We start from the raw sequence: 20,162 nt of genomic DNA, 5'->3' as shown, positions 1-20,162 counted from the left end.
TGCTGCAGCCACCCCCCAGCCTCCATCCCTCCCGTGCAGGAGGGAGTCCTCCCACCGCCGCCGGCGTGAGACACAGGGGAGAATAACCACGCTGCGACACCGCGATACGATGCGGCCATGTCTGCCCGTCCTCGCCGAGGACCCGCCGCAGCTCTCAACCAAAGCCCGTCCTCCCCGCCATCCCACCAGGGCGAGGACACGGCACATCCCTGCTGGCCCGGAGCTGAGTCTGGGAGGAGACCTGGGGACGTGGGTCAGCCTGGGAGCACAGGCAAACGATGTAAAGGGACGTCACAACATCTCATGGCTCTTGAGAAAAACAAAACAGAAATGCCAAAACGCCCCCATCCCCCAAGTTGCCACCTAGTTGCTGTGCTCTGTGGCTGATAACCTGCCTATAAACACCGCAATTACCTTGGATCCCAAAGCAGGTGGGCAACTCATCAGCCAGATGCATCCCTCCCACACACCACTGTTTCCTTCTGTCCTGCAACGAGGAGAATTTGCCACCTCTTGCATTTTCCTGCCAAGCACACAGGACCATCACAGCTCCATCCACAGAGCCCCTGGCTACCTGTTGTTCCTCAAGATGACTTGCCTGTATTTGATGGCACTCTTGTGGACAGGACACAAGGGCTGCGATGGAGCCATGCTGCTGCATCAATGTCTGAAGATGTAAAAGTCAGGCTGTGACCTCTTCTGACCCCATTGCCCAATCCTCCCTCCGAGACACAAAATCTGTGATGGCAGTCCCTCCACATGGCCACCTTGCATCCATCCAACTGCTCCTAACCTGGCAGTAGCTTCGGTCCTTAAGCACCCGACTAGCTCATCTGAGATGACGGTCACAGGCGCAGCGTATGTTTGCTGCATCCCTGCCTGTATGCTCTTTATGAACCCCCAGCAGCATGAGGATGCAGCTCACGGAGGCAGCAGGAGGCCGGAGAGAGGGGAAGGATATTTGAGTGCTGACTGGGCTGTCCTCCTGATGAAGGACAATGACAAGCCAGGATTCATCGTCCGCAGCTGCTCCCTTTTAACTGCTTATGATGAATATTTACAGAAGGGGAGGGGGGGAATCATGAAATTATCTGGGGTGTTTTTTTGCAGCAGGTTTTCTTCCAGAGAAAAGGCCAGTCTGACAGCCACCCAGGCTGCCTCCAGCCCTCTGTTTATACCCGGCTGGCAGAGGCACCGCAAGTTTGTACGGACACACACACATCTCACCCACCTCGGTGCTGACCTGCAGAAGGCTAAGGGAGGAGATCAGAGAAGTCAAAGGTTGACGAAGACACTGCTCAATGCTGTATTGATTTTTCTGACCTGGCGCTGGCAGATCCAAACTGAAGCCCAAAACTCTTAGAAAGACCCCTCCCAAATCTCAGCCTGGTGTTCATGACTCAGTATGCTGCTGACCTGGGCTGGACCCACAGCATAACTAAGCCTGAGAGGCTTAACGCCTCCCCTCTAAGGGTTGCTAATCTGACACTTCACTACTACCAGGCAACCTGCTGCATTAACCCAGCTCCCCAGGGTTCACACAATAAATCTGCCTTTACTTTGCATTCACCTTCACCCCAGGCATTGGCTGCAAGAGGGACCACAGCTTGGCAAGCCTCAGCTCATAGATGAGATCATAGAGTCATTTAGGTTGGAAAAGACCTTTAAGATCATCAAGTCCAACTGTTAACCTAACACTGCCAAGGCCACCACTAAACCATGTCCCTAAGCACCACATATACACATCTTTTAAATGTCTCCAGGGATGGTGACTCCACCACTTGGGCAGCCATTTCCAATGCTTGATAACCCTTCAGTGAAGAAATTTTTCCTAATATCCAATCTAAATATCCTCTGGCACACCTTGAGGCCATTTCCTCTTGTCCTATTGCTTGCTGCCTGGGAGACCAACGACCACCTCACTGCAGCCTCCTCTCAGGTAGTTGTAGACAGCGACAAGGTCTCCCCCCAGCCTCCTTTTCTCCAGGCTAAGCAACTCCAGTTCCTTCAGCCACTCCTCATAAGACTTGTGCTCTAGACCCTTCACCAGCTTTGTGCTGTGTGATGGCACTCAAGATGATCTGCTCTATAACCTTGCCTGGCACCGAGGTCAGACTGACAGATCTCTAGTTCCCTGGATCCTCCTTCCAGCCTTTCTTGTAGATGAGCGTCATATTTGCTAACCTCCACTCAACTGGGACCTCCCCAGTTAGCCAGGACTGCTGATAAATGAATGAAAGTAGTTTGGTGAGCACTTCCACCAGCTCTCCCAGTATCCATGCGTGGACCCCATCCGTCCCCATAGACCTGTGTGTGTCTAAGTGGTGCCGCAGGCCACTACCGGTTTCCCCTTGGATTATGGGGGCTTCATTCTGCTCTCTGTCTCTGTCTTCCAGCTCAGGGGGCTGGGTACCCCGAGAACAACTGGTCTTACTATTAAAGACTGAGGCAAAGAAGGCATTAAGTACCTCAGCCTCTTCCTCAGCTTTTGTCACTATGTTTCTCCCCACATCCAATAAAGGATGGAGATTCTCCTTCGCCCTCCTTTTATTGCTAATGTCTTCATAGGAACAAAGATTTTTTTTAATCATCTTTTACAGCAGTAGCCAGATTAAGTTCTAGCTGGGCTTTGGCCCTTCTAATTTTCTCCCTGCATACCCTCACAACATCCTTGTAGTCCTCCCGAGTTGCCTGCTCCTCCTTTCAAAGGTCATAAACTCTTCTTTTCCCCCCCTGAATTCCAGCCAAAGCTCTCCGTTCAGCCAGGCCAGTCTTCTTCCCTGCTAGCTCATCTTTTGGCCCATGGGGACAGCCTGCTCCTGCACCTTTGAGATTTCCTTCTTGAAGAACATCCAGCCTTCCTGGACTCCTCTGCCCTTCAGGACTGCCTCCCAAGGGACTCTGTCAACCAGGCTCCTGAACAGGCCAAAGTCTGCCCTCTGAAGTCCAAGGTGGCAGCTCTGCTGACCCCTGTCCTTACTTCTCCAAGAATCTAAAACTATCACTTCCTGATCACTATGCCCAAGATGGCCTCCAATCACCACATCACCCACAAGTCCTTCTCTGTTCACAGACAACAAGACCAGCGGGGACCTTCCCTAGCTGGCTCACTCACAAGCTGTGTCAGGAAGTTATCTTCCACACACTCCAGGAACCTTCTAGACTGTTTCCTTTCCACTGTATTGTACTTCCAGCAGACATGTGGTAAGTTGAAGTCCCCCACAAGAAGAAGGGCTAGCGATTGTAAGACTTCTCCCAGCTGCTTATAGAATATTTCATCTGCCTCTTCATCCTGGTTGGGTGGTCCATAACAGACTCTCACCATGATATCTGCCTTGTTGGCTTTCCCTCTGATTCTCACCCATAAACACTCAACCCTACCATCACCATCATTAAGCTCTAGACAATCAAAACACTTCCTAACATATAGGGCTACTCCATCACCTCTCCTTCCTTGCCTATCCCTTCTGAAGAGTTTATAGCCATCCATTGCAGCACTCCAGTTGTGCGAGTCATCCCACCATGTTTCCGTGATTGCACCTATATCATAGTTTTCTGGGGTACAATGGCTTCCAGCTCCTTCTTTTTTGTTGCCCATGCTGCGTGCACTGGTGTAGATGCACTTCAGTTGGGCTATTGATCCCGCCACCTTTTTCGGGGGGAAAGCCCTAATTCCTCTGTGACCATTCTCAGGCACTTTTGTGGTTTCTAACACAGCAATAACCCTTGCATCTTTGCTGCTGCATGGACCTCCATCCCCTACCTCCACTGAGATGACAGACTGAAGGACCTCGCTGCTTTCCCCACCTCAGGAACGGGAAACAAAAACGTAGGAGGGTTTGTTCCACTCCTCCTCTTCACGTCCCCTTGTACAGCTCTTTATTCTTTCTCGCTTCTTCAGCTTTGCATACAGAAGAGTGTTCTGGATCTCCAGGCTACATTTGCCAACACTTTGAAACAGTCCTCAAGGGGAAAGCTGGGCAGCCTGCTCTCCTGAGGTTGGAGAAGACGCGGGAAAGTTTACTTTGTTGAGCAGTCCTACGTGGGCAGTGGGAACAGGCTGCAGGTTTGTTCTGCCCTCAGCGCCTGCCAGGATATTTGGGGTTTGGAAGGGAGGCAGAGTCCTGCTGGAGGAGCAGGTGAAATGACTGCTCTGTTATTTCTGCGCTCCCCAACTTCAGAGCTAGAAAAGCCTTAGCCCCAAGGATATCTTCTCTCCCACGAGAGGGTGGCAACAACTATCCAACAGGCTGAAATACAGCTCCTTCAAGCTCCCACCGTTACCTTAGGACTGACAGGCAACTGCCCCTGCTTTCTAGTCACCACTGGGCACTGCCCATCAGGTTTTTCCACCTTCTCCCCCAGCTGTGGAGGCCTCTGTGAGCACAGGCATTTTGTGCAGCCGCTGATGGATGCTGACGGTTGTGGGTGGGAGGGTGGCTGAGCATGAAGAGGACCCCCTCTCAGAGGCTCAGTGGCTTGGAAGAGTTTTCCTCAAGGGGAGAGAGTGGTAGAAGCACAGGATTGTCCCTGTCAGCCAGCTCATTTCCCTTACCCCTGTCCAAGTGAGTCGGAGAACACTGTCTGCTTGCATTAAAGTGGTTGCGCTGTTGATAAGCTGCAAGCAGGCAAAGAGTTCACTTGGGGGAAAACACAAATTGTGGCAGGGCAGGAGAGGAGAGAGTCTTTTAAAATACTTTTGTCTTTTAATAATCACAGTAATAAGACCTCTGGTGGAAAATCTATACCTAATAAAAAGTTTAACAAGTCCAAGGAGATATTCAAGGCTACTGAGACCAACTGGAGAAAGCCTCAGACTTACTCACCAGCCCTCAATATGTTAATTCAGAATGTACCTGAGAGAAGAACATGACCCAGAGCTCCACAGAGTTACAAAAGCATTGCTGCTGGGAGGATCAGGTGAAAAATTTTTAAGCTGGTGGTGGTAGCAGCCACTGTTCTTTCAGGAAGAGAGAAAGAAGCTGTTCATCTATTTTGGAATAGGCAATTGCAAAAAAAATAAAAAAATAAAAATCTGCCTGAATCAGTCTTGCAATCACCAAGGCTGGTCAGCCTGTTTCCATGGTAAGCGTTTCCACCAGGAGCTTAAAGCAAATGGCAAGGGCAGTTCTGATGGAGGGGTGCAGAGAAAAGCAGGGGCAGCAGGACGGGAGAGGCATGTCGCAAGCCAGGGAAGCGCTTCCCACAAAACACAGAGCAAGCTAAGGGAGAGCTTTGACTGCAGAGCACAGGTTAGGAGAGACGCTTGGAGTTTTGGGCAGCTGTGTTCAGGGAAACAGGACTTTGTACGTGTTCCTTGTCAATAAAGCAAGCTGCACCGAGGGCAGACTTCCCTCTGCTGTCAATTACTTATCCAAACAAGTCCTGCACTCCTGAGCTGGTTGCTCAGGTCTGGAGGTGGCACTGGCTGCTGGAAGGGTTTGGGGGGATTCTGCCTCTCCTGCAGCAAGCACCATGAAGCAAACCCCAGCGCAAAGGCTGGTAACAAAACTCAGGGTACAGGGGAGGAGAAGCTGCCGCTCGTGCTCAGCATCTCCAGCTCCAAGACCAGGGCACACAGGATCACAAACGCAGGTCAACAAATACATAAGAGTAGTTGGAAGGTTTTACTCTGGACCCTGTTAGCCCAGGCACCCCCACCTCTAAACCTAAGGCCATCGGCACAGAGATGCGCACAGGGGATCAGTCCCCTCCAACCCGCTGAAAAACCAGTCCCAGCACAGCAATCCCATGGCCTGGTCACGCACACATGCTGCTGGGGAAAAAAAAAAACCAACCAAAAAACCAAAAAGCCCTTGCTACCACTGCTTGAACACCCATCCCCAAGCTACTCTGAATATACCATAGCCTGAGCAATAGTGCTTTTCAGTCCCAGCAATCGCAGGAGGCAGATGCAGCACCAGGGAAGGAGACTGCCAGTCCCCCCGCCACCCCCCACCACACAGGCAGACATACAAACTTACCTTTCACTCCTTCCATCACTAACTGTCTTATCGCCATAGCAACTGTAATCCTAGGTCATGCAGCTAGAAATAAAAAAAATAATAAAAAAAAAATCAGTGCAAATGAAGATATACACTATCGCCAAACACAGCCTCAATGGTAGAATCTAATTTTCATTAGAGACATAACAGTGGTTTTGCATAATTATACATGTATTAATGCCCAACATGCCCATCATCAGTTAAAATTCATGAATTCAGTTCTAAATAAAAAGCATTGCTCGTTGCAGGTTAATTTTTTTTTTTAAAAGGAGAAAATACTTCTAAAAGCTCAAGCCATACTTGCACAGCTTTTTCTTAATCCTGAGATTAAGAGGGAGAGGAAAATACAAAGATTAAGTCAGCTCTCAAGTAGAAATATGGCATAAAACGTAACAGGAAACTTTGCTACTTTTGCAATATGAGGAGTGAGAGTAAGCAATAAAAAAATTGGCCAGATGCTGGAGCATACCTGGAATTGAGACCCAAAGGAAAGCATCTCGCAGCCTTTCCCTTTGATGCTTGCGGTGAAAACAATATAGCAGCATCACACTGAGAAGCAAAATACTGCTGCAAGTGACTGAGCACAGGTTTGGCTGGCACAAGAATTTAATACATAGCTTGAGGTCAGCGTTTACAAGAGGTTTATTTACTCTGACAGCACAGGTATGAGGAAGCAGCACCAAGGGACAGCCCCAGCCAAGAAAACCCTGTAAAGCAAAGAAACCCTTCCTCTGTGTCCTTCCTTTTTTTTTTTTTTTTTCTTTTTTTTTTAAATTGCTCCTACCACCTTCAGGGTCCTTGATTAGTGACTAAATGCAAATGCACTGAGGCTGGTACCCTCTTTATTACCAACTTTCCAGGTGGACCTCATCTGCGTGATGGGAAGCCCTTGGTGCTGGTCAGAGCCCACCTTCCCTGGTCCAACTTGGGGGGCAGTGCCTGTAGGGCAGTTATTGCCACTTCAGGTGGCAGGACCTGGGTACGTAGGGGCTTTGAAAAACTCACGGCGAGCTCTCGCATTGCAAGCACGCACACAGCTCTAAGGATGCTTTCAAAACTCCGACCTGGTGCATGCTGGACTTGATATTAAAATAAATGTCGTGTCCTTGTGGGGTGCCTCTTCTTTAATTGTGTTGATATCTGAGCCAGGGAATAAAGGGAGAAGCTACTGCCTGGGTTTGTCTCCGCAGAGGCTTATTTAATTCCTCACTTACAGAAAAGGCAAGGAGGACTAGGACAAAAGGGAGAGGAGGGCTGGGCTTGAGGGAAGGGTTTGGGGCCAGAGAATGCATGGAGGAAGGAAAAAAGAGGGAGATGGCAAAACAAATGGAAAGACAGAAGAAGAGATGGAGAAAGCTCTGTCCTAAATGGCAACAGAAATCCCTCGTGGCTGTCAATCTCCAGCTCCTCTCCTCCTCGCGCTGTCACTAGCGCACAGCGTGAGGAAGAGAGGCTGAGCACAAAGCTCAGCCAGCATGGGGGAGAAAGCTCCCTTCTCACCCACGTTTCTGGAGGAGGGAGAAGGAATTCACTGCCTCTATGTCCAAGCCTGTGTTCTCCCTGGCCAGGGTCTCGCTCATCCTCCCCTCTGCAGCAGGGAGCCCTGGCTGACACGGACCTTCGGGGTGTCCAAACGTGGCCCCTTCCCTCCACCCTGCGAGCATCTCCCGCCCTGCCCGCATACCTGAGCCCTGAAGTCCACCTGTTCATGATGAAAAGAGAAATAACAGCTTGCTCCAGATGCTGCTGGTCACAAACAGATTAATTTATTTTTTTTTAAGTAATGAACATACACACCTCTGGCTCACTTGTGCTCGCTGCGTCTGTCCTCCCTTCTCAAGGGTTGCCTCAGACAGAAAAGATGCTTTTTAGAGAGGTCAGATGGGGTCTGGCAGAGGGTCCTGCTGGGCAGGAGCTCTGAGCTCAATGGAGGGAAGAACCCACCTCCTCCCCAACCGCTGCCTCTGCCATCTTGTCCTTCAGGTTGGCCCCTGGCTGGGAAGCAGAAAGTCAAAAAGGTGCGTATATATGTCTTATAGCCCACGGTGGGCAAAGCCAGCTCTTCCATAACCGTCCTGTACAGCCGACCGGCGTACACAAAGCAAATCTGACCTGCCCGGACCACGCGTGCCGGGGAGGTGCGGTGAGGAGCTGTGCTGTAGGTACGTGTGGGCTGTTTGCCCAGGATTGCCCACTGCCTACCAAGTCTACCCAGACTCCTGCCTCATTTATAGAGCAGTGGCATTGCTAAAACCCCCAGAAAACAGGGAAAGTGTTCAAATGCCTCTGAGATAATATTTACTGGTGGGAACTGGACAGGCACTGAGATGTGGTGGCTAGTCTGGAGAGAAGATTCAAAATCTTCTCTGAACTGGTGCAGGAAAAAAAACCAAGCTGCCCCTCTGATTTTTTGTGTTGTCTCCAATTACCACCTCTTCCACAAAAAGTGGGTGGGCCACAAAAAATGGGGAAATCGGACAGACAAGGACTTCAGGTGGAGGAATGGAGAGTCAAAGAGTAAGACAGATATGAGGCATGTCTCTGTGGCCATCAGTGGTAGAACTGCAGCAGATGAAGTTGTCCCAGGCTATTTTCATTTCATGCCAGCTAGGGCGCAGGGAGCAGTGAAACCACCCTGGCACAGACCTGTGTGGTCCCATGTCCCACATGCACTTGGAGAGTCTCATGCTGACATCTTCTCCTTCCATCCCTTCACAAATAACTGCTCGGAGTACCTATGCAGAAGCAAGCTCGGGTTTGTCTCCACAGCCCGCTGTGGTCCACAGCCCCGTGGGCTGAGTTCAGCCCTGCCTGACACCCGGCACTGCCTCCTCACCCTGCGCCCATCACCCTGGATGCTGGCCTGCCCCGAGCCTGGTTCCTGGGCATGGACCACACACAGCCAGCATCAGCCACCTAACACCTCCTTCTCCTTCCCACTTCCCAGAGGCAGCATGGGCAGAGGGTTTCCTTCTCAGGACATTTGCAGGGAATGCTCAGACCTACTGGGAGTAGTTGGAAAAGGAGTGTGCGTTTTCCCACGCTCCTTCCTGCTTTCTAGCACCCTCGGTGCTGGATGGGCCATGAGGGGACACGGGGTCCTTCCTGTGGCTGGGACAGGGATGGGACCCTGAAGTGACTGGGGAGGTCCCTGAAGGGGGCACGCATCGGTCCCCTCGACAGAGGATGTAGCAGAAGCGATGCTGAGAGCCGGGGGCTGTGACTGGGGAAACTGGCTGAGCATAGGCATTTGTCTTGGGCAAGAAGCATTAATACAATGGTGACTCCTGAACTTGAAAGGGGCTTAAAAAACAGGAGTCCCCACTCTGAGGGACCCAAATTGCTCAAGGTGTGTGAGGAGACCTGCACAGGCAGTCCCCGTGTCAGATGAAAGGGGCTTGTGACTGATGCACTCCCCTGTGTCCCCCATGGAGCAAAATACATGAGCTCAGGAGAGAGGGATGAAAAGAGGTGAGGCGTATGTAAGAAGGAATGGGGCTAAATTCAAGGAGGAGATGAACTGATGACCTAGGAAGCTTGTCTCTGTCCCAGAAATATTGTTCCCCCCACTTTCCTCCCACTGGCTCCTGCAGTTTTGGTATGGGCTTGCTCTCCCCCTTGGTGTTCCTTTCCTGCAGGTGCCCCTGCACATAGAAATCCCTTGACATGGGGCAGAAAGCGGGGCGAGCCCCAGACCACCTCCCCACTCCATCTCTCCGGGTTTTTTTGCCCCGTCACATGCTGTGGCTCCCACGGTGCTGCGGAGGCAGCAGGGAGAGTTAGGGCTCGGCCGGGGACCCGGCAGGATGGACCCCTCCCCGCAAACATGGGCACCGAGCCGCACCGAGGGAAAGCAAAGCAGCAAGGGTTGAAGTGACGTGGCCCCTGTTCCCCTTTGGAGGGGCGTTTAAGCCTGCTGGAGAGGCAGAGGGGATCTGTAGCATATCCCGCAGCACCAGCTTTATGATTTAGGCAAACAGTGTAAATGCTTAAGTACTTACACGCTAATGTCTTTCCTAGCACTTTCACAACTGGACTCTCCTGCCCGCCTGTGCAGAGCAGCCTCGGCTATGGTCTCGTAGCAGGGACCGATGTAATTGCCTCCTTCTGCCAACCGGCACACCTGGAAATGCGATGTGCGCGGTGTGACCCTTTCCCTCCGTCCTGCCTCCCCAGCGGAGGGGACAGCCCTGTGATGCTCAGCCCGTCCTGCAACGTGCTGGGGACCTCTGCACGGTGCACGACACCTTGGAGGGTGGTATCACAGTGTAGGAACATCAGGCAGGGGAGCAGGTGATTTGTTTCAATGTTTTGCTGGAGTTGTACAGCAATTCCTGACCAGACGGAGAAGTGGAAGACGTGGCAAGCCTACAGTCCCCAGTCGAGTGCTGGGCTGGAGCCGATGGACGCACTTAGCAGGGTAGGGGCTCTCCTACCCCTCACGGGCCCAGATTCGGTCTCACGTGTTCCCACAGCAACAGCAAAGCAATCACATTCCTCCTTCTCTCCTGTGCACACCGATTAAAATCACACTCACTGCAAGTGCCTCAGCTCGAGCACCCAGCCCTTTAATTGCTGCAATGAAGGATACGAATGTAGGCGATTCTGAGGCCAGCAAAGCAGAAAATTAGCATTTAGCGTGAAAATGATACCACTGCATCATCATCACCGGTGCAAAGCAAACACCACAACCAGCCAGGCTGCCTCTTTCCCTCCCTACCCGCACGCTCGGACCCGTCGGGTGCTGCAACAGCCCCAATAGCTTCCCGAATCTGTGGGTCCTGCCCCTCCGAGGCTGCCACCAGAAAACCCCGGGCGGGCAGGGGGCTGCAAGTCGGTATCTGCTTTCCACCTCTGGACTTTCGATGAAACAGATTTATACACTCCCTTCTGAGATAATCCTCCCTCAAACGTCAAAAGTGCCACATTAGCCGCTGCATTGATTCCTGCAGTATTTACAGAGCAGAAAAATGCAGCAGCAGCAAGCTTGAGGCTGGAGGGAAGAAACCTGCACCCTCCAGGTGTCCCTCGGGGTGAATCATCCCCGTCTCAAGCCAGGAGTCAGATCTCCACCTTCTCCAGACCCTTAACTAGCTTTCTCCATCGTTAGTGCAAATTCCCCTCAGGCCTTTTCACCTTTTTCTTACCTAGGTTGTATTTTCGCCTGGTTGGACACAAATAAACATTAAAATGCTGTGTCCATCCAAGCACAAAAGGAAAAGCTGTTTACCGGTCAGGCTGGGATGGAGCCAGCACCCCCAGCCCCAGGGCTCAGCCTGCCAGTGGGTCCCAGTAGATAAGGGCATTGGAGTTAGCTGGGATGGAGGCGATGGCTCTGCCTCTGCCGTGGTCCCCAAGCAGGACTACGGATGAGGCCCGGAGAGATCACTCTGGAGCAAGATCCAGTCAGATCCAGCAGCTGCATGGGCACCCTTGCTTTGTTGTGAGGTTTTGGGCTGCTCAGCCATGCCCACGTCAGAGGTGCCTGGGATTGAAAGCAAAATCCCAAGTTACGGGTCAAACTTCGAACAGGCTCCAGGATGTCGGGGCTGGGGGCAGGGGCTCCTGGTTGCTTCTGGCTGCCAGCACCGTCTTCATTTCACGTGCAAACCTACTCAGGAGCAACGTTCAGGTAGATGATAGCTAACCTTCCGAATTCACGAGCAGTGCAGGGGTGCCTACCACGCTTGCCCACCCCGGCCAGAGCTCCTCATACCGGTGGCTTCTAGCACAGAGCGAGCTGCCGTTTCCCTGGCCTCCCTTGTGTGGGTGCCTGCAACTCCTTGCCCAAAAGGGAGATTATTTCAACGCGCTTTGACGTAGACACACGCGGCGGTTCCAGCTGCCCCGGGTCCCTGCGTGCCCGACCGTGCAGTCTGCCGCAGGTCCCCGCCAGCCCCTATTTCCCCTTCCCGCGGGCGCCGGTCCCCCAAGCAGCAGCCGTGGGCACGCCGTAGCGACTAGCGTGGGCTGCCACCGAGCCGTGTCCAACCCGTCAGGCTGCGACATGTTGAGGTTGCCCCTTGCTCCAGGCCCACGGCGCGTGGCTGGAGAGGGGCCGTCTGCCCCGGGGGGGAGCAGAGACCTCTTCAACTCGTTGATGGTCAGCGATGGGATGTGCTGTATCAGTGCTGGGGGACTACTGGTGAGCACTGTCCTGTGTCAGCAGTTTGGGATGTTTATTGCTTTAATATACAGTTGAAAAAAAAAAGACCAGTGGGAAATGTGGTTATAAACCACAGCCACCCTGAAACGGGCACATGCCTACGCCCACATACACGCACACACCCCAGCAGTGACTATGGCAGCATAAGAATAAATATTGAGCAGACACCCAGGGATTTTTAGAATAGTCTCTCCAGGTTTTTTTATTCAATGCCATGTTGTTTGTTGTTGGTTTTTGTGGGGTTTTTTCCCCTCCTGATTTATTTCCTATGCCTGGGCTTACTACAACAGCAGAAACTAATCAGTGGCCAATGATGATTAACAGTCTCTCACAGGTTATTAACTCTATGTTCAATGGAAGGTCATTTTTAAAGACTGTGGCAAGAAGTATAAGTGTATGAGGGTGGTGGGTTTATGTATGTAGAGGGAATATACACACAAAAGCAGATGTTTTATCCACGCCATCCCATTTACATTGCACTCGACTCTTTCTTAGAAATATATATTGTTATCTAGAATGTGTGTAGTAATTCTGTGTGTAGATCGTATCTTGAAACAAGCCCTTCATACAGCTAAGATAAGGAGGTGGAAGAAGAAAGGCATAAATGGGAACATAAATTAACTGTGTTTATGAAGTTGTAATTGAAAGGAGAAATGGGGTCATCTGCTTTCATCATTACCAGCCCAGCAATGATTAGATGCTGCTAAAGGTGACAGTAGTAGTTTTAGAGGAAAGCCCACCTGGTACTTCATATCCAAAGCTGTGATAGCTCAAAAGCTAGGCTTATACCAAGGACTTGCAGGGTAATAAAAATGCCTGCTTGTGTGGGGACCATGTACCTTCGGTTCTTGCGTGATGCTTTTCCTCCTTGTGTGTAGGCCGGTAGCTCTCTCCTAAGAAGGCACTTTGCAATTTAAGAGCAAAAGCTTGGATTAAAGATGTTTCGCTGAAAAATATTGTCTCTTCAGATTGCCATCCACATGGCCCATGGTATCGCTGATGGTTTGTTTTGAAGCAGCATCTTAGCCCATATGGGTGTTTCTGATCAAAGGACGGGCGGCTGCCCCGCCTGGTTGTGCTGGGTGGTTGCCAGCCCCCTTTTTGGAGATGCTCTGTGAAGGAGCAGTGCTATTCCCTTAGCAGCAGTCATAAGAAAGATGAGAAAGAAAGTTGTGGCAGCAGGGCAATGTCAGGCAGCAAATCCCACCACACCGCGGTCAGCACAAACAAGTAACTTACAGTGCAAAAATTTCATCCAGGATGAATAAGCTGGAGGAAAGGGAGGGGAAGAGCTGCAGGAGGAGCTGCTGTTGTTTTGCACGGTACACTGTGTGCACCAACCCTGCCCCAGAACCAGAAATAAAAAAACCCCAAGCTACAGTATTTTTCAAAGTTTTCAGAAATAATACAGATAACCAAAACAGTGTCAGCCAGAGGGGTTAAACTGCTCTGGTCTCCAGGAAAACATCCTTGGAAAAACAGTGCCTCTCCCGCTCCATCATTCTGCTCCACGGACCATGAGACAAAGGGACAGCCGTATGCGCTGACTTCAGTGACTACAGACAAAATTGCTAAGGAAAAAGATTTGTATTCCTCTGTGCCCACAGCACTGCACAGCAAAGGGGGAGCGTGAGCTGGAGCCTGCTGTGGCTAACATGGCAACAGCCCAACTGCTAATGGGAGCAACTTCGTGAGGTGCCGAGTCCTCCCTGCTCCTACTAATGTCACGAGCATGAAATATGCTCAGCAGCTCTGCTGACACGTAAAGCGACGCTGAGGACGTACCCGGCCATAAGGTCCGTCTGTGCAATCCCATCCCCGACATAAGGGAAAGGGCAGAGCCCTTATTACTGCAACTGCTGTTAGAGCAAGAGCAGAGGCGTGCTGCAAGCCAGAGGCTGAGATGCTGGGTTTGGTGGGGGTGAGAGCTCTTTACTTGTAAATTGAGCACATCTGCTCTGGAAGTGGCCGGGAGGCATAAATATTGAATATCACATTGCCAGCTCCCGCTCAAAGTGTGACAGGATCTTAGTAGAAATAAACAGGGGACTTAGAAATATGCAGAAGAAGGAAAAAGTGCTAGAGAAGAAACATGTATGTCTAAATGAGATGGAAGAAATGAATGGTAATTCAAGGATACCGAGATACTGAGTTCCTACTGGAAGCCAGTCCCTAGCAAGGAACAAAAATAACATGGAAAAAACTGAGAAGTAATGCAGATCTCATAAAATGAAGTATTCATGAAGACCAATGAAGGGAACATTTGGAAAGCCAGATCACATGCAGATAGACGGAATGGGGTGGCATACATCCAGGGGCCTGGCTTTGCAAAGCACCAAGCACTTCCTACAAGGTGCACTGGGTGTTTTGTATCGCAGCTAGTCAGAAAATCAGCGGGGTTTGATTTTTCTCTTCTCTGTGAAATTCTCGTGATGACAACAAGCAAACCAAAGCCACTTACCTCCACGTCTTCAATAATAAATTTTGAGGTTTTGGTTACATTGGCTAAAAATCAAATCTCTGCTCCTGAGCCGCTGCTACGACGCCTTTTGCTCTCGTTGCACAGTGGGTGTGCAGGGCACATCTCCCGCAGCGCCTTGCGGACACCTCGCTGCCCGGGGACCCATCTTCAGGGCCCTGTGGGGTGGACAAGTGGTCTGGTGTCTTGAGGAGACGGTCACCAGGGGCCACCCAGGACACAACACCTCTGTGATGCCCCGTGGGAGCATTTTGGACGAGAGCTATTTTGGTAGGAATCATTTTGTTCTCAGCAAAAAGGAAAAGTAGAAAATTCCTTGAAGGCATCTACGTTTTCTACTTTACATTTCTTTTGTCTGAAAAATCATTTTCCTGCTCAATGACACTTTCAACTCCGCCCCCAGGCCTGTTCAACTCATATTAATTTCATGGAAAGCTGGTGGTGTTCAGTCCTTCACAGGACCTGGCCTCACCACCCCCCCCCCCCCCCAAGAAAAAAAAACCAACGCAAATGCACCACACTGCCAAGTTGCCATGAAAGAAAACAGTGGTCACACTGGCAATACTTCCCATATATCTAATTTCACTGGGAAACTTTTGGTAGTAGTAAGGAAGACAGATGAAGGTGGAGAAGCCACGAGAAGTACGCCTGTTGGTACTCTTCCTTCATTTGGCAGTGCTGAGACAGGGTCTCTGGGTGCAGAAGAAATACTAAATACAGTGCGTTGTCCACGGGCAGGTTGGAGTGGTTGAGGATTTCGTGTGCAAGAGAAGATGGGAAGCAGTAGGGATGGGCTCTGCTCTGCAGCTGCAATACACCACACCGATGGGCCCAGAGGCTGTGGCGAGAGGGGGAAAAATACAGGGAGGGCTTGGGAAAAAAGACTTATAAAAATGTTGAAAAGAGATGGAGGAACCAGCTGGCGAGCCAGGATGAAAAGAGCAAAATACGGCCGGCTTGGCGGAGCAGCAGCTGGAGCAGGATGCGGTAGCGGTGTGCGAGCACGCGGAGGAGCTCAGCATCGCGCGGGGAGAGGGACCGCGTTCGGTGGCAGACGCGGGGGAGAGCCGGGCACGAGGGTAACGTGGCAGCGGGACAAAACAGAGCGAGACGTCGGGCTGACGATGGCAAAGAGCCTCTTGGCAGGAGCTGCCTGCGATACAGTCCCCCGTGGGAAGTGGGGAGTACGGGAGGCTGAAAAGACGCCTGGGCAAATCCTGGGCTGCCCTCAGGTGTTGTCTGGGAGGTGGGTGGGTGATGACAGAGGTTTTTTCCTGGTGCCAACAGCCAGGCATAGCTGGGAAAGGCAGCTCTTGCCAGGAGAAACCGCACAACCTGCCCTGCCGCAGAAATCCCCAGCAAAAACACAAGGCGTTTGCTGGGTTTATAATATTCCGCTTCCTCTTTAGGAAGGATGGATGTTTCCTCCTTCTTCTTCAAACACTTAGTAAATAATTAAAAGAGAGAGACAAAATATTCTCTAAAGATAACCTAGTCTTCTGTTTCCATGGCAACCTCTTTCCTAAGCCAGAAGCCTTTTGCTCGAGTCATAAAGCGGAAGGTGAAAGCCCTTTTGCAGGGAGGTGGGAGCGGTGGCATGACCCCGCGGGGAGGCAAAGGGGAGGCACTGTGCAGAGCAAAAGGACTGTCGAACCCCAAACCACAAGAGAAACAAAGTTTTTCCCTGCAAGTCACTTTCAGGGACAACCGAGAACAAGCTGAGAGAGCATCCATCCTGGAGGCTGTAAGTCACCCCGTGAGGTCACCGCCACCATCTTTCCCACCATCTTTGGACCCTTCTTTCCTCCCAAGTGCAGGCCATACTTCTATCGTGACTGAATATCAGGGTAGCTTCTAGCACTGCACCGATCTCTGGCCTTTCTCCCATTGCTCAGCTGAAATGTTTCACAGCCCACGCAACTGCCAGGACAGCTCGGAGTCCCACCACCGTACAGGAACCACTCTGTGCATTGAGTCGCCTGGGGTTTGGATGGGTTTTAACTGTTTGGGATTTTTTGGCAAGCCTTACCTCTGGCTTCAAAGCAGCTCTGGGTTTGAGGCTAAGCCTTGTGCAGCCCAAGTTCATTGTTCAGCCATTTGGGGATGGACTGCCCTCCTTCCCCGAGGACATGAAACCGTGTGTCTCGTCTCTCCTCTCTGCCCATGGGAGAGCAGGCAGGGGCAACTCACCCAAAGAACCACCAGTGCAAAAATAGCATTTAAAGACCCTTATTATTGCTTTAATAGATCTGGATCAGCATCCTTTCTGCAAGGACAAGGACCTGGGCCCTCATGTCTTCGACAGGTCTGACCTCCCTGCAGTCAGCATGCTTGCAACACAGCAAACACTCCTTCCAGCAAATAAATCAAGTCAACACAGTAATTATCCTTTTCCTGGCTGTTGGTGCCATTTGATGCTCTTGCTTTTCACAGCCCCAGTTCATAAGATGCAGCAACTGCTTAAAAATCAGACAGGTCACAATAAAACCAGAACATCTCTCTTTTTACTGGCCACTTCACAATGCTTCATATGCCAGCTGGGAAGGCTCTGGGAGGGCTGCAGGGACCCTCTTGAGCTGATGGAAAAAAATGGGACAGGAATCCCCAAGGGAGCCCTGCTCCTCCTCTGAGCAGTGCACCAGCCTCCAAACCTCTCCATCTCCATTGGGCTGCTATCCTCTCCCCGCTGCCCTTCTCACTCTTGTCTTCTCTAACACACCTTAGTGGAGCTTCCCTGGGGTGGTAGGTGACATCCGAAATTCTTTGTGCCCACCCCCCCCGGGTGGCTGGCTTTCCTACCCACCTGCAAACCCGGGAAGGGTACGAAATCTTGGAGTCTCTGCAGGAGGAGATCCAGGCTGGCGCTGGCCAGGAAGGAGACACGTGCAGTCCTATTGCTGGAAAGGCAAGGATGCAGCCTCCGGGAAGCCTTGCTGCAACCCTGCCGGGAGAGGATCACCTCTGCCGGATCAAATCCTGGATCCTGAGGCAGGTCATGGTTCAAGGAGTCGGTCTGCCCTCCCCCTCCACACCGCAGCCCTCCCCACTCACCCTCCTTTGGCAAGGAGAGCTGCAGTTCTCCCTCTCCCCCGTCTCTCCAGCTGATGAGCCAGGTCGCCTGGACACAACACACATAAACATCCTTACGTTTGCGTGCACACACACACATACACACACGCGCCAATATTCCCTGCTCTCCATGTCCGCGGTTGGCACTGAGCAGGACTCTGGTCCCAGCTACGTTGATGCAAATCAGGAAAAGGCCAGAGGATGAAGGTGATGCTGGAGAGGAGGCAGAGTCACCACCGCGCTGAGGATGTTCTTGTAGGGTCTTCCCGGTGGGACTTGGAAGAGGGTTAGCCCTCGGCCAGGGGACTGACTACATTGTGTGTTGTTGAAGCCCCCCTTTGCTTTTATTTGTCTTTTTTAAAATTCTAGGTTTTGTCTTCTTTAATATATATAGCTATAGATACAAAAATAACAGATAGGTTTCTCTAGAGATGATTTTTGCACCTTTGGGCTTCTAAAATAAAATATCACAATTACTGCAAATGAAAGGGGGAAAAGTTCATTTCCTCTCCCCTTTTTACCTCCTCCTCCTCCCCTTCCACCCTGCCACTCCCACTCCAAATTTCCCTGCATATCTTGTAAATTTTTTTCCCTTAGCAGTTTTCTTTCTTTGGAAAATGAAAAAGACAAACCCAACAAAACAACAACAAAATTATGCCACGTAGCCTCCATCCCCTCCTCCCATGAGCACGCCCGCTGTGTTCACACATTCCCTTCAAAGCAAGGCTTTTCACCTCAAAATGCTTCCCGTGCTCCATGGCTGTTTGCTTTTCCCTGCTGCCGGGGCCAGATTTTCACCTGCTGCAAATCAGCATGAATCCACCTCAAGCCAGAGCTTTGCTGCTTTACACCAGCAGAAGCGCACAATCGCGTTTTGCCAATTTACGCTCGACCTGAAGATCTGGCCCGCAATTTTTAATGTTTGAAATGGAAGCATGGACAATAAGTTAGTTCCCAGAAACAGGCAAGGCAAACCCCAGACGCTCGTCCCTAGCTGCTCCCCCTGCTTCCCTTCCCTTCGCCCCCACCCTCGTTTGGCGTAGCACCTCCTTCAGCCCCCCTTTGCTTGCTCCTCCTTAGCGCTTTCCGAAATTCGTAATCTCTCGGTAAAAAAAATAAATAAATCGATCTCTCTCTATATGTATATGTATATAACTAAACAGCTGCCGTGTGGCAGTCACCTGGCTGGAGGGTCCCGTCCCTCCCAGCCCCATGGCCTTTTCTTGTCACTATAGTCTCTGCGGTGATGGTCCAGGTCTTGCCCTCGGGCAGGACTGTTCCCGTATTGCTTGCACTCTCCCACGCCTCTGAGGTACGGTACCAGAGTATTTATTCTATATATATATATATATTTATGTATATATATATATTTATAAATTTTTGTTTGCCTGGTTCTTTTTCTTGCAAATCCTTTGGAATTGCTGCTGGGGAGAAGCTAGCGAAACATGCTCCCCGTGCCGGCGGCCAAACGCTCCCTTCCCTGCGCCCCAGGGACCCTCATCTGTTCCTCTTGCTGACTCCGTCACCCAGCTCCAGCTCGGAGGGGAGCGGGGAGCCGCGGTCCCCCGTCCCCCGTCCGCCGGGGCCGTCCGGCTCCTTTCCATCCCCGGGCGAGGGGGTGTCCTTGCAGAAGTCCGTCACCCAAGAAGGCATCGAGAGGAAGCCCCGGGGGTCAACGGTGTAGAAGGGCTTGGCACGGTGGGCGGTGGGACGGCGGGGCGAGGGGCTGGCGTGGAGGCTGCTGGTGCTGCTGCACTTCTTCACCAGCGTCAGCCCTGGCGGCGGGGGGGAGAAGAGGGAGGTCAGCGAGAGGCTGCTGAGGGTCTCCGAGGGCTCGCTGTTGTTGCCGCCCCCCCGCAGGCTGCTACCGGCCCCCTCCTCGTCCGAGGGGTCCATGGAGTCGTGGTGGGTGCAGCCGGGGCTGGTGCTCCCGCCGCTGCTGTGGCTGCGCTGGTGACGACAGATGCTCCGCAGGCTGAAGAGCCCCCGGCCCCGCAGGCTCCGGCGGCGGGAGGCGGGCGAGAGGGGGGCTGCCAGGGGTCTTTGGCTGCCGGCAGCCGGCACGGGGCACAGAGCCACCGGGAGGTCCAGGGCGCACTGGGGAGAGTCGCTGAGGTTGAGGCTGTCCTCCAGCGTGGTCTGCAGGCTGCCCGCCGAGCTGCTGCTGCGGCTGTCCAGCGAGGTATCGCTCTCCGGGGCCTGGGGAGCAGGAGCGTGGGAACACGGTTCGCGGGAAGGAGATGGGCGCGGGAGGGGGGAGAGGTGGGCAGGGGGCAACAGGCTTTGCCTTTTTTCTTCTTTTTTTTTTTTTTTTTTTTTTTTGGGGTGTGAAAAATAAACCACAATTACAAAAAAAGGGGGAAAAACTCCAATTCCTTTCCCACACTCCTCCGCTGGGGAGGGCAGCTCTAAACCACCTGAGCAATGCTACAAAGCACCAGCC

General features: G+C 51.9%; 1 protein-coding gene across 2 annotated transcripts in view; it reads right to left on the bottom strand.

Annotated features, from left to right (window-relative positions):
- Positions 1-16,940: 16,940 nt before the first annotated feature.
- Positions 16,941-20,162, bottom strand: part of CACNA1I (calcium voltage-gated channel subunit alpha1 I) — a 52,878-nt gene continuing 49,656 nt past the window's right edge. For both annotated transcript variants that reach the window (XM_049822195.1, XM_049822194.1), the window contains exon 29: positions 16,941-19,918. In XM_049822195.1, the coding sequence (XP_049678152.1) occupies positions 19,217-19,918 (702 nt within the window). In that variant the 3' untranslated portion in view covers positions 16,941-19,216. The remainder of the gene's footprint in view (positions 19,919-20,162) is intronic.

Source organism: Accipiter gentilis, chromosome 18 (genome assembly GCF_929443795.1).
Source record: "Accipiter gentilis chromosome 18, bAccGen1.1, whole genome shotgun sequence".
Lineage (NCBI taxonomy): Eukaryota > Metazoa > Chordata > Aves > Accipitriformes > Accipitridae > Astur > Astur gentilis.
Note: the sequence above shows the minus strand (reverse complement) of the source record. Positions and strands in the feature narration are given on the sequence as shown.